Source organism: Lonchura striata, chromosome 25, assembly GCF_050655825.1.
Source record: "Lonchura striata isolate lonStrDom1 chromosome 25, ASM5065582v1, whole genome shotgun sequence".
Lineage (NCBI taxonomy): Eukaryota > Metazoa > Chordata > Aves > Passeriformes > Estrildidae > Lonchura > Lonchura striata.
In genome coordinates, this window is record NC_140727.1 from 1,768,193 (window position 1) to 1,781,640 (window position 13,448).

General features: G+C 64.7%; 2 protein-coding genes across 3 annotated transcripts; both read left to right on the forward strand.

Annotated features, from left to right (window-relative positions):
* The first annotated feature begins 3,458 nt into the window (after nt 1-3,458).
* Nucleotides 3,459-6,460, forward strand: EFNA1 (ephrin A1). Its single transcript, XM_077789400.2, has 5 exons — nt 3,459-3,589; nt 4,681-4,976; nt 5,064-5,129; nt 5,377-5,427; nt 5,694-6,460. Exons 1-5 carry the CDS (start codon nt 3,483-3,485, stop codon nt 5,810-5,812), a joined length of 639 nt encoding a protein of 212 aa, XP_077645526.2. The 5' UTR covers nt 3,459-3,482; the 3' UTR covers nt 5,813-6,460.
* A 1,147-nt stretch (nt 6,461-7,607) lies between these two features.
* Nucleotides 7,608-10,627, forward strand: SLC50A1 (solute carrier family 50 member 1). 2 transcript variants are annotated; one of them, XM_085560583.1, is made up of 6 exons: nt 7,608-7,718; nt 8,759-8,836; nt 8,910-9,060; nt 9,135-9,293; nt 9,359-9,478; nt 10,226-10,627. In XM_085560583.1, exons 1-6 carry the CDS (start codon nt 7,654-7,656, stop codon nt 10,325-10,327), a joined length of 675 nt encoding a protein of 224 aa, XP_085416709.1. In that variant the 5' UTR covers nt 7,608-7,653; the 3' UTR covers nt 10,328-10,627. The 2 variants fall into 2 exon arrangements, with proteins under 2 accessions (XP_085416709.1, XP_021387852.3); XM_021532177.3 differs by having other exon boundaries at nt 8,937-9,060.
* The last annotated feature ends 2,821 nt before the right edge of the window (nt 10,628-13,448 follow it).

Genomic DNA, 13,448 nt, shown 5'->3' on the forward strand with positions numbered 1-13,448 from the left:
TGCCTACCTGCCAGGCCGCACGCAGCTGGCACTGCGTCACCGCGGCCTTCGCTCCCAGCCACAAACTGGACGGCTCCTCTTCCTCCCCCAGCCTTGCATGGGTGACGTCAGCTCGGCCAGGGGCCGGGGCACTCCCGGGTGTCCCCAGCCAAGGAACCACAAACACTGTCACGAGTTCGGTGCCCTCTGGCCGACCCTGCCTGCCCCACACGGAGCAGCAGCGATGTTTACAGCCTGAAACGGCTTCACCTTTGTCCCTCCATCATGGGCACCCATCCCAGCCCATTGGCACCTGCTCCCAGGTGCCATGGCCATGGCCATGACCATGCACACCATGTGCACCATGTGCACTGGCACCCCCAGTGCCACTGTGGGTGGGCAACCACCCTACCCAGCGCCCCGGGAGGGAGGTAATGGGGCATTTCTAGCCCCATTTTTTGTCTCAGACTGTCCCAAGCAGGGGATATGGGTTTGTCTTTCCAGTCCTGGTCCTCCAGCAGTGCTCTGGGCCAGGCATGGTGGTGGCACTGGGTCTCGGCGTGTCCATGTGGCCTCCCTTCCCTGTGACCTGGTGGCCTGGTCCAAGGCTGGGGCCATGGCACACGGGACAGGGGAGCCCCTTGGCCAACGGGGTTGGGTACCACAGGATGGATCCAGCGTGGTCTCCCAGGAGGCTCATTATGCCCCTGGCAGGCCCAGCACAAGGCTCAAGCACCAGGGGCTGCCCAGCCCTCCTTCCATCAGCGCTCCCTGCCTTAGTTTCCCCAGGCACAGTCTGTCCCTGACGCGGAGCGGGCAGTACCAGCGTGGTGCCAGGACCATGGGATTGGTGCTGCACCCATCCCCGTGGCCTGCACGTGCCACGCTCCAGCTCTGGGATCCCAGCGCTGTTCCCAGGAGGTGCTGCCCCGTACAAGCCACGGCAGCGCCGGCATCCCGGGAACAGAGGCCTGGCACTGTCATTAGCGATGATGTCAGGCCTGGCCACAACAGGGAGGATGAGAGCAAAGCAGCCTCCCTGGGAGCGAGGGCGTGGGGAGAGAGGCTGGCATGTGGGTGGCATGTGGGGCACGCAGCTCCACGGCCCGGGCCCGTGGGACGCCGCGGCAGCGGGAGCCGCGGCCGCTCTCGGGTTGCCGCGGCGGCGCCTGCCGGAGCCCCTGCCGCGTGCCAGGGGAGCGCTCCGCGCCCGCTGCGGCACAGGGCATGCAACATTACCCACAATCAATGGATCATTATGGAATAAACAAGAGGAAAGTTGTTTTGCAAATGCGGCTGAGTTATCGCTCCGCGACACGCGGCGAAGCGTCGCGCGCCGGCCGGGACACGGATGGATCCGTGTCGGAGCAAATGGGAGCCGACAGCCGGGCACCGCGCTCCCGCCAGGCTGTGGCAGCGTGCCCGCTGTGCCCACCCCGGCTCTGCACCTACAGAGCCTGTTCTGTACATACAGACCCCTGTTCTGCACCCACAGTTCTCCCTTCTGCACCTACAGCCCCCTCTTCTGCACGTGCAGCACCCCATTCTGCACCTACAGAGCCTGTTCTGCACCCACAGCCCCCTTTTCTGCACCCACAGAACCTGTTCTGCACCTACAGACCCCTGCCCTGCACCCACAGACCCCTGTCCTGCACCCACAGTTCTCCCTCTTGCACCAACAGATCCCTGTCCTGCACCTACAGCCTCCTCTTCTGCACCCATAGAACCCTGTTCTGCACCTACAGACCCCTGCCCTGCACCTACAGACTCCTGCCCTGCACCCACAGTTCTCCCTCCTGCACCTACAGAACCTGTTCTGCACCCACAGCCCCCTCTTCTGCACCTACAGACCCCTCTTCTGCACCCACAGTTCTCCCTCCTGCACCCACAGATCCCTGTCCTGCACCTACAGAGCCTGTTCTGCATCCACAGCCCCATCCTGCACCTACAGACCCCTGCCATGCACCTACAGACCCCTGCCACGCACCTACAGTTCTCCCTCCTGCACCTACAGAGCCTGTTCTGCACCCACAGCCCCCAATCCTGCACCCAGAGAACCCTGCCCTGCACCTACAGAGCATGTCCTGCACCTACAGACCCGTTCTGCGCCTACAGAACCCTGTCCTACATCTACAGACCCCTGTTCTGCACCCACAGTCCCCTCTTCTGCACATGTAGCACCTCATTCTGCACCTACAGCCCCATCCTGCACCTACAGCTCTTCCTCCTTCACCCACAGCCCCTGTACTGCACCCAGAGCCCCCAATCCTGCACCTACAGCCCCCCATCCTGCAAGTACAGCCCCGGCCTGCACCCACAGCTCTCCCTCCTGCACCCAGAGCGCCCAATCGTGCACCTACAGACCCTTGTCCTGCATGGACAGTCCCCCATCCTGCATCCACAGCTCCCCTCCTGCACCCACAGCCCTGTCCTGCACCCACAGCCCCCCATTCCTGCATGTACAGCCCCGGCCTGCACCCACAGCCCCAGCCTGCACCCACAGCTCTCCCTCCTGCACCCAGAGCACCCTGTCCTGCATGTACAGACCCCTGTTCTGCACCCACACTTCTCTCTCCTGCAACCACAGCCCCCAATTCTGCACCCGTAGCCCCCTATCCTGCACCCATAGCCCCTGTACTGCACCCATAGCCCTCAATCCTGCACCCACAGCCCCCCATCCCGCACCCACAGCCCCAGCCTGCACCCACAGGCGCCCATCCTGCACCCATAGCACCCTGTCCTGCACCCACAGCTGCCTGTCCTGCACTCACAGCTGCCTATCCTGCACCCATAGCCCCCAATCCTGCACCCACAGACCCCATCCTGCACCTACAGCTGCCTATCCTGCACCCACAGGCACCCATTCCATACCCACAGCTCTCCCTCCTTCACCCACAGCCCCCTGTCCTGCACCCATAGCCCTCAATCCTGCACCCATAGCTGCCTATCCTGCACCTACAGGCCCCCATCCTGCACCTACAGCTGCCTATCCTGCACCCACAGTCCCCTGTCCTGCACCCATAGCCCTCAATCCTGCACCCACAGCCCCCAGCGGGGGGATGGGGGGTGGGTGGGTGTGTGGAGTTGGGGTGGTCCTGCAGCGTGGGGTGAGGCTGGGGTCTTCTGTGTGCGTGTGTTTGGGGGGCTCCTCATCGCTGTGTGAGGAGCGTGTCCCCTTCCCGGTGGGGGTTTGTGTCCCCCTGCCCGCTCCTGGCGTGTTTGTGTCCCGGTTAACGCCGGTCCCGGTAGGGAAGGTTTGCATCCCCCTCCCTGCTGCCGGTGCCGGTGTCCGGGGGCGCGTATCTGTGGGGGGAGGTTTCCGTCCCTCTGATCGATACCGGTGGGGGTGTGTCGTGTGTGTGTGTGTGTGCGTGTGTGTGTGTCCTCCCCCCCGCCTCGTCCCGTGTGTTGTTGTGCGAGCGGCGGGGCGGGGCGGCGGCGGGGCCGTACTTAAGGCGGAGGCGGGCGCGGGGCCGCCCGTGGAGCGCAGCGCCCGCGGAGCGATGGGGCAGCCGGGGGTGCCCCTGGCCCTGCTGGGGCTGGGGCTGGGGCTGTGCTGGGCTGCGGCGGCCGAGCGGCACACGGTGTTCTGGAACAGCTCCAACCCGCGGTGAGTGACCCCCGCCTCCCACCGGGAACCCCCCTCCCCGCAAACGCGCACCGAGACCGGCACCGGCCGCCCCGAGGGCGCGGGCGGCGCCGCTCCGCTCCCCGGCGGCCTTTGTGCGGGACGGGGCGGCGGGGCCGGTGCGGGGCCGGTGCGGGGCCGGTGCGGGGGGCGGCGGGGCCGGTCCAGGTGTGCCCGGGGGGGCCTTTCCGTTCCCAGGGCCGTGCGAAGGGGCCGCTTCCTTCCCGCGGGGGGGGCACGGCGCCAGCCCCGGCGCCGGCCCCGGGGACCGTGTTGACAAACACGGGGCAGGATGTGCGGGGGGGTGAGACCTGGATCGGGGCCCCCCGCTCACCGGGCTGCGGGGTGACCCCACGGCAGGCAGCGGCCCTACAGGCTCTAGGGGTCCCCCCTGCCCGCTGCCCTGACTCCCCTTGCTTGTTGAGGTGCTCCCCCGGAGCATGAGCTCTCTCAGGCTCTGGGATTTCGGGAAGACCCCCCATCCCACTCTCCAGCCCCCCAGGTTGTGGCCCTGCCCCACACTCAGGCACCGTGGGGAGATACGGGGCCTCCCCTCTTTCCCGTCCGTCACTGCCTCCCCCCGTTTTGGGGTTTCCCCCCCACAGCCCCATATCATAGCGCTGTGTCCTCCCGGGAGTTTTTGGGGTGTCCTAAGTGGCTGTGCCCTCTCGAGGCCACCCCAGCCGGCGAGGTGGGGACCCCGTGGGGGCCCCCGGCGTGTCCCCCCCCCGGCTGGGGTGTGGGGCGCAGCTGGAGCCGGGCTGGCTGCCCCACGGCGAGCGCCGCGCCGGGCAGGGCGCGGGCAGGCTGCGCGTCCCAGCGGGTCCCTCCCTGCTCCCCGGCTCTTGGCAAGCGGGGTGCGCTCGCCACTCACTGCCGGGGGGCCGAGCCGGAGGGAGAGTGAAGGTGGCGTTGCCCTTTCCAAGCTGTTCCAGGTGCTGCGAGGCTCGGCACAGGGAAGGGTGGACCCAAGGGTGCCCCTGCCCAGCGCTGCCGTGGCATAAAGGGGATTTGGGGGTGTAAATTAGGCCCTTAACCCAAACCTGACCCCCCTGCCGGCCCTCCTGCGGCAGGTTTCTGTGGAGTGACTACACGGTGGAGGTTCGTCTCAATGACTACCTGGACATCATCTGCCCCCACTACGAGGAGGGCAGCGTGGACCCCCGGGCCATGGAGCGCTACACGCTGTACCTGGTGGAGCTGGAGGAGTACCAGGCCTGCAAGCCCCGCTCCAAGGAGCAGATCCGCTGGGAATGCGACAAGCCCAGCGCCCTGCACGGCCCCGAGAAGTTCTCGGAGAAGTTCCAGCGCTTCACTCCCTTCACGCTCGGCAAAGAGTTCAGGGAGGGACACAGCTACTACTACATCTGTGAGCGCTGGGGGGGCTGAGAGGTGCTGCAGGGACTCACCAGCGGGCTCCCCCCATCCCTTCCTAACCTTGCCTCTCCCTCCGCAGCCAAGCCCATCCACCACCACGGGGAAGCCTGCCTGAAGCTGAAGGTGACGGTGGCAGGCAAAGGCAGTGAGTATCAGCACCCCCCCGGGGCCCCCCGCGTCCCGCTCGCGGCGCCGCTGCCCAGCGTGGCCTTGGCCGCGCTGAGTCACGGCCTGGCCGTGGCCCCTGGCCAGCCCGGGGTGTGGGCACGCACGGCTTGGCCAGGAAGGTGTTGGTGGGGGTGGGGGAAAGGGGGACAACCCACAGCAAAATGGGATTTTTGGGATTTTGGGGTGCTGCCTTCCCTGGCGTGACCCCCCTGTTTACTCCGCAGCTCCGGCACCGCCTGCCCCGGCTTCGACGCAGAAGGGGAGGATCCAGGCAGGTGGGTTGGGGCTGAGCCAGCTTCCCTTCTGGGGAGGCAGGGTGTTCTTGGGGGTGCCAGGAGGCAGGTGGGGGGCACTGGCCTGAACACAGCCACCCAGGGGTTTGCCAGGGGCACTGGGGCTCATCTGCCCCTCCTGGGGGGCTCTGGAGCTGGCTGAGGTACCAAGGCTGCTGGCACTGCTCTGCAGGGCTGTTGTGCTGCTGGTTTGGGCTACAGCTTGCCTTCGGGGGTTGCTGATGGCTCCTCTCTTTTCCCCCCTGCAGACGACGCGGCCGCACACGTGCTGAGGAGCGTGGGGCAGAACTCGGCCATGCGCAGCAGCAGCCGCCCCTTCACCTTTATCAGCCTCCTCCTGCCCCTGCTGGTGCCACAGGGGCTCTGAGCTGCCCCTGGTGCCCGGACCCACCGAGGCTGTGGCCACTGGAGACCCCCGTGGTCCCCACACATCTGCCCCGGGTGCCCTGCCCGGTGCACATCTGGGCAAGGAAAGGATTTGTGTCAGTATTATGGGGCTGGAAGACCCAAAAAGCCATGGGAGCAGCTGGAGCCTTCAGGCTTTCCTGGCCCTTCCAGGATGGTCCTGGCAGCCAGAGACCGAGCGGGAGCCTGGAGCTGGAGGGGCTGAGGTGCCCCAGACTGGAGAGGGGCAGGGGGCTGGCACCCCTGCCCCGCGGCCGAGCTCGCCCACCACCCTCGGGGCTTGGTGGGCTGGAGCTGGAGCGTGTCCTGCAGGCAGGGACGTGGGGGTGGCCAGGTGAGGCTGGTGCAGGGGGGCAACTACCCCCCAATGTCAGTAGCCAGGGAGCACAGGCGGGCTGGAGATGCCCCGCAGCCAGGGGAGCGGGGTTGTACCAAACATCCCCCTCCTCACTGTGCTGCACCCCTACCCCGTCCCTCATCCCCTGGCCCTTCCCCATCCCTCCCCTCCGCTGGGTGCCGGAGGGGCCCCCCAGCACCCCCTTTGTACAGTTTTTGACACAGGATTTTTTTTTATACCATTGTCGGGAATAAATAACCAAAACCACGCTGAGCTCCTGAGACCTTCCCCCACCCTCCTGGGCCAAGGCTCTCCTGGCCCCTGTGGGGGGTTGGGCTGGTTAATTAATTAATTGGCCGGTGTTTGCACGGGGCTGTTAAGTGGCAAAGTGCCACCGTGGCTGGCACTGTCCCCGGCTTTATCTGGTGACACAAAGGCCTCCCCTGAGGGTAGGGACCCCTCCCCCTGCTCTGCTGTGAGCTCCTGGGGCAAACCCCACTGGAATGTGGCAGATCCCATGGGATGGGCCTGATAAATCACTGCTGCTGAGGAGGGGGCTGGGCAGGGGACACAGCCTGGCTGCGCCCCGGGGACCCCCACGGAGTGACCCCAGGGATGTGGGACCCCCTGAGGGTGAGACGCTGTGGGTGCAGGGAGCTGGGATCACAGGGAACTGGGAATTGCAGGGAGCGAGGGTCCTGGAGAGGCGAGATCTGGGGGTACAGGGATGCATGACACCCAAAGGAGGGGGACCCTAGAGATGGAGGGTCGCAGAGAGGGGTCACAGGGATGAGAGACCCCCAGGATGTGTGTGGGGACCATGGGACAGTGGGGTCAAGGGGGAAATGTGGATCCCAGGATCCTGGGGAATTGTCACAGGGATGTGTGACCCCCAGGATGTGTGGGGGGACCATGGGACAGTGGGGTCATGGGGGAAATGTGGATCCTGGGGAATTGTCACAGGGATGTGGGGACACCCAGGGACAGTGGAGCCACGGGGGAAATGTGGATCCCCGGATCCTGTGGATGCAGGATCCTGCGGAATTGCTGTCACGGGGATGTGTGGGGACACCCTGGGACAGTGGAGCCACGGGGGAAATGTGGATCCCCGGATCCGGTGGATGCAGGATCCTGCGGAATTGCTGTCACGGGGATGTGACCCCCGCAGGAGGCGCGGAGCTGGGGTCACAGCGCGGGTGACCCCCGGGCCGTGCAAACCGTGAGCTTCACTCTGGGGATGCCCAGAGACCCCCAAACCGAAAGTGGGGCGCTCAATCCACGACACCTTGCGGGTGCTCCCCCCTGCTCACCGCACCCCCAAACCGGCCCCGGTGCCCTCCCCGGGTGCCCCGGTGCCGCTCCCCCCGCTCGGAGCCGGATCCCCGCCGCTCCTCCCCGGTAGTGCGTCCCGCCCCGCCCCGCTCCGCCGCGGGCAGCGCCGCCGCCGCCGCCGCCCGGTGTCCGGCATGGTCGTGTCGGTGCTCGCCGGTGTCTGCCTGGCCGCCACCCTCGCCATGTTCGCCACCGGCTTGTGAGCGATCGGCGGCGGCCCCGGGCGGGGGCGGGGCCGATGCGGAGCGCACCGGGGCCGGCTCGGGGGTGCCGTGACGGCCGGGGGCGAGGGGAGAACCCCAGCGCTGGTTTTGGGGGGCAGTGGGGCAATGGGGAGGGCGATTTGTGGGTGCACTGGGACTCATGGGGGATGAGGGTACAATCAGGACCCCAGGGCTGGTTTTGGGGGGCAGTGGGGCAATGGGGAGGGGGATTTGTGGGTGCAGTAGGACCCATGGGGGATGACCACCCCAGGGCTGGTTTTGGGGGACAGTGGGGGCAATGGGGAGGGGGATTTGTGGGTGCACTGGGACTTATGGGGGATGAGGGTACGATAAGGACCCCAGGGCTGGTTTTGGGGTGCAGTGGGGGCAATAAGGAGGAGGATTTGTGGATGCACTGGGGCTCATGGAAGATGAGGACCCTAGGGCTGGTTTTGGGGTGCAGTGGGGACAATGGGGAGGGGGATTTGTGGGTGCACTGGGACTCATGGGATATCAGGACCCCAGGTCTGGTTTTGGGCTGCAGTGTGGGTATTGGGGCCCATGGGGGATGAGGACCCCAGGGCTGGTTTTGGGGTGCAGTGTGGGGCCTGGTGGGAGGGTTGGGGGTGCAATAGTGAGGGCACCAGAGGCATTTTGGGTGTTGCAGTGGAGGCCATGAAGGGACACTTGGGGGTAAATTAAGGAAGGTGTTAGGGCCAGTTTGGGGTGCAGTGAGGAGGGTGGTAGGGGGGTGTAATAGGGGCCAGATTGGGGGTGCAGTGGGGGCGATGTGGGGTGCAATGGGGAGGGCACCAAGGCCAGTTTGGAGTGCAATTCAGAGGGCATCAGGCCCAGTTTGGGGTGCAGTGGGCCACGGATGGCTGGTGCAGAGGGATTGGGGGTGGTGCTGAGTCCCGTTTGGGGGTGCAGGGGGAGGAGAGTGGGGGGTGCAGTGCCTGCTGGCTGCACAGACTGGAGCCCCCCAACCCCAGAACCACCAGGCACCCAGGAGGCCGCTGCCCTCCACCGTCCCCAGGTCTGACCTGCGCCAGATGTTGGCGACCAAAAGCGTGGAGAACATCCAGTTCCTGCCCTTCCTCACCACTGATGCCAAGTACGGCGGGCTCGGGGCCTGGGGAGGAGGGTCACACACATTTGAGGGGCAGGGGGGATCCCCCAGGCTGCAGCCGAGTGCCTGTGCCACGTCCCTGCAGCAACCTGAGCTGGCTGGGCTACGGCTGCCTGAAGGGGGACGGCACGGTGATCACCGTCAACGCCATCGGGGCAGCTCTGCAGACCCTCTACATCCTGGTGTATCTCTACTACAGCCCTGCCAAGGTGGGGCAGGGCCCTGGGGCCACGGGGAGGATGGGGGAGCCTCACCCTGATTGTCCCCCTGCTGTCCCCCCCAGCGCCCCATGCTGCTGCAGGTCCTGCTGCTCCTGGCTGTGGTGGTCACTGGCTGCGGCTACTTCAGCATCCTGGTTGACACGGGGACGCGCCTGACACACCTGGGGCTCTTCTGCAGCGTCTTCACCATCAGCATGTACCTCTCACCGCTGGCTGACCTGGTGTGTGGGGCTTGGCAGAGCTGGGGCTTGCCAGCCCGGGCCCTGCCTGACGTTTGCTCCCGCAGGCCAAGGTTGTCCGGAGCAAGTCGACACGGTGCCTGTCCTTTCCCCTGACCGTCACCACCCTTGTGGCCTCCAGCAGCTGGACACTCTATGGCCTGCAGCTCCATGATCCCTACATCACAGTGGGTTGGGCTGGCGGGATGCCGGGGGTGTCATTCTATCCCATCTCACATCCCCACCTGTCCTACTCCATTGCAGCCCCATCCCCATCCCACCCTGGCCTGCTCCATCTGTGTTCCACCCTTCTCCATCCCATTCTGTTCTGTCCCCCTCCTGCCCCATTTCACCCCATCCCATTCCCATCTCACACCACTCCATCCTCATTCCACTCCTATCCCATCCTGTCCTATCCCATTCCCACCCCATCCCATTCCCATCTCACCCCACTCCATCCCCATTCCACTCCTATCCCATCCTGTCCTATTCCATTCTCACCCCATTGCCATCCCATCCCAACCTCTCCTATCCTTCCCCATCCCCACCCCACTTCCATCCCATCCCATTTTATCCCATCCCATTTTATCCCATCCCAGCCTATCCTATTCTTCCCCATCCCCACCTCACTGCCATCCCATCCCATTTTATCCCATCCCAGCCTGTCCTATCCTTCCCCATCCCCATCCCCACCTCACTCCCATCCCATCCCCTCTTCTCCCATCCCATCCCACCCCATTCCCCTCTCGTGGCTCAGCCGAGCGCTTGGCTCGGCGCCGGCCCCGTTCAGCACCGCGTGTCACCCAGCCAAGGGTGACAAGGCCCAGCATGATGACTATAGATTTCAATTAATTAGCTGGGATGGGGCCAATAAGCCTCCCCCAGCACCGTGGAGGGGAGGGGTACATCCACGGTCCCCCCGTGTCCCCCCGCAGGTCCCCAACGTGCCGGGGATCGTCACCAGCCTCGTGCGGTTCTGGCTCTTCCGGCGGTACAGGCCGGAGCAGGGCAAGCCCTACAGCCCCCTGCCTGCCTGAGGGGTCCCCAGGAGCCCCCCAACTCTGGCCTGGGCTGGCCCCAGGTGCCACCTTGGCCACTCCCAGTGGGACATCAGCAAGGACCTCCTGCCTCCAGCCCTGCATCCTTCAGCGAAGGCCCTGGAGCTCTCAGCGAATCCTTTGGGGGTGCCGTAAGCCCCTCAAACCCCAGGGTGGGAGTTTTCCGTGCCCGTGGCACCAGGATTTTGAAGGGCAGGGCTTTCGAGTGGCTTCCAGGGCTCCAGGTGTCACTTTTGTATGGATTCAAGTGCCTTTTAATAAATCAGAGACTTCCCAGTGCCTGCTTCTTGTACCTCCCTCCTGCTGCTGAGGATGCTGCAGAGAGCTCTTGGCCCTACAGCAGCTTTGGGAGCTTTTGTGGCCAGCCAGGGGGGCTCCTTATGGCCATAAAGGGGCTACTTGTGGGGAGGGCTCGTCCTGGCACACCCTGGGCTCTGGCAAACCCTTGGTGGGCATCAGCCCTGGTGTTGGGGCCACGAGGGGACCCCAGGGAAGCCAGTGCTGCTGGGGGTCTGCTCGGAGCCCCCTGAGCTACAGGAGCCTCCCATCACAGTGTGGGGGTAAAAATCTGTGGAATTGATCTGCAGCCACCATGGCAGGACGTGGGAATCGATGGAATCCTTGCTAAACCCCCGTGGATTGAGCAGGCCTGGATCAAGCTCTGTCAATTAACCAATTAACAGCGATCTGGAATGAAGATATTGTGCCAGTGCCTCAGTGGAGGGATGGGAGGGGCCAAATCACACAGCAGACCCCAGAGCCTGGCAGGGAGAGACCCCCACCCCATGCAGGACCCCCCAGGACTGAGGAGCCTCATCTCACACTCCCCCATGAGAAGACCCCAGGGAAGCCAGCGCTGCTCTGACCCCCCTGAGCTACAGGAGCCTCCCATCACAGTGTGGGGGTAAAAATCTGTGGGATTGACCTGCAGCCACCATGGCAGAGCGTGGGAATCAATGGAATCCTTGCTAAACCCCCGTGGATCGAGCAGGCCTGGATCAAGCATCGATGCTCTGTCAATTAACCAATTAACAGCGATCTGGAATGAAGATATTGTGCCAGTGCCTCAGTGGAGGGACAGGAGGGGCCAAATCACACAGCAGACCCCAGAACCTGGCAGGGAGAGACCCCCACCCCATGCAGGACCCCCCAGGACTGAGGAGCCTCATCCCACGCCCCAGCCAGACACCGCTGGGATGAAGGATGCTGGCAGGAGCTGTGCTGTGCCTCTGCTGCTCGTGCACGCCTCACACACAGCCTGGAAAAATCCATCTCAAGGGCCAGAGCTGAGCGTGGTGCCAAGGGAAGGAGGACGAGCTCCTGGCGTGCTCCGTCTTGCCCCTGTGGAGCCGGGGCTCCCCATGCCTGCTCTGGCTGCTCCCAGGATTCGGCCCAGCAGGGAGGAGCCCCCCAACCTCAGGAAAAAGCTCCCAGAGCCTGGGGAAAGGGCAGCTTTCTCCACTGCCACACCTCAGCTGCCAACCGGTCGCTCCGGCTGGCCCGTGCCGGCAGCGGCTGTGACGTGGCCCCTGGTGCCAGGCTGGAGGCAGCTCCCAGGTGCTTCCACGCAGGGAGGAGCTGCCACACAGGGCTGGGAGGAGCTCCTGATGGCCGTGACTCGAGGCTCTGGATCGCCCTGAGTAGCCCCTGGATGACCATAAGTAGCCCCTGGATGACCATAAGTAGCCCATTGAAGACCATGAGTAGAGGCTCTGGATTGCCATGAGGAGTTACCCACGCATGGGTAGCTCAGAGATGGCTGGGAGTAGCCCCTAGATGACCACAAGTAGCCCCTGACGGTCCTGAGTAGCTCACAGAGGACTGTCAGTAGCCCCTGATGGCCACAAGTAACCCCTGGATGGCCACGAGGAACTCCTGGCTGGCTGTCAGTAGCCCCTGATGGCCACAAGTAGCCCAGGATGGGGCTGGACTTTCACGAGCAGCCTGTAGAGCCATGGGCAGCCCTTACATGACCACAAGCAACATTCATGTAGCCCCTTCAAATGATCATGAGGAGCCCTTGGCTGGCTGTGAGTAGCCCCTGATGACCCCGAGTAGCCCCTGATGACCCCGAGTAGCCCACAGAAGGCTGTTAGTAGCCCCCAGAGCACTGCTGGCCTCGTGCTGTGGTCCTGACCCCACCAAATCCAGGGCAATGTCACCCCCCCCTCCAAACCACCCGTGTGCCAAACGAGCGCTGGCAGCTTCCCACTCTGCTCCCACCAGCCTTTGCTGCTCAGGAAACAGCTAATTAGCTGCTCCTGCTAATTAACCCGAGTCCTCCCAACTGCTCCTTTCTGCAGAGGATACACAGCTGCTAATTAAAATCCCAAAGTCCTTTGGCTGGAGGAGCTGCAGGCTGCCAGGGCAGGTTCCTGCGCAGGGGGTCAGAGAGCAGAAATGAGGATCCCCTCCCCAGACAGAGCCCCCCCACCACAATTTAAAGGCTGCGTTGCCCACCCCACCCTACAAACCCCTCTCCTCCTTGCCGGGAGCGCGGCCAGCGGGACGGGATGAGGCTCCTGCAGCTCCCGGGGTGAACCACACCTGAGCCGGGAATGCGGCTGGGCCACGGCCCCGCTCCCGCATCCCAGTTCCAGACAGCTCGGCGAGGGACAGCAGCGCCTGTGGGGGATTCCCCGAGACCCGCGTGGACACCCTGCCCTTCGCAGAACCCCCAAATTCTCCCCTCACACCGCCGAGAGCTCAGCGATTCCCCCGGGAGAACCAAGGGATTCCTCCGGGTGGTTTCCAGCAGCGCCCGAGGCTCCCGCAGCCCCCTGAGCCCCCCAGCCCGGCAGTGTCCCGAGGCTTTATTGGGGTCCTGGGGCTTTTTGGGGGTCCCAGGGTCCCACAACAGCATGGCCAGCATGACACCGGGACTTTCTTGGGGTCCCGGAGCTTTCTTGGGGTCCTGAGGCTTTATTGGGGTCCCAGGGTTTTATTTGGGTCCCAGGGTCCCACAACAGCACTGGCAGCACCGTCCCGGGGCTTTGTTGGGGTCCTGAAGCTTTTCTGGGGTCCCAGGGCTTTTTTGGTGTCCTGGGGGTTTATTGGGGTCCCGGGGCTTCCTTGGGGCCCTGAGGCTTTATTGGGGTGC

Coding starts and splice junctions, on each gene's coding strand:
- EFNA1 (XM_077789400.2), top strand. CDS start 3,483: ATGGGGCAGCCGGGGGTGCCCCTGGCCCTGCTGGGGCTGGGGCTGGGG. Junction 3,590..4,680: donor TGGAACAGCTCCAACCCGCG/GTGAGTGACCCC, acceptor CTCCTGCGGCAG/GTTTCTGTGGAGTGACTACA. Junction 5,130..5,376: donor GACGGTGGCAGGCAAAGGCA/GTGAGTATCAGC, acceptor TTTACTCCGCAG/CTCCGGCACCGCCTGCCCCG.
- SLC50A1 (XM_085560583.1), top strand. CDS start 7,654: ATGGTCGTGTCGGTGCTCGCCGGTGTCTGCCTGGCCGCCACCCTCGCC. Junction 8,837..8,909: donor TTCCTCACCACTGATGCCAA/GTACGGCGGGCT, acceptor CCCAGGCTGCAG/CCGAGTGCCTGTGCCACGTC. Junction 9,061..9,134: donor TCTACTACAGCCCTGCCAAG/GTGGGGCAGGGC, acceptor TGTCCCCCCCAG/CGCCCCATGCTGCTGCAGGT.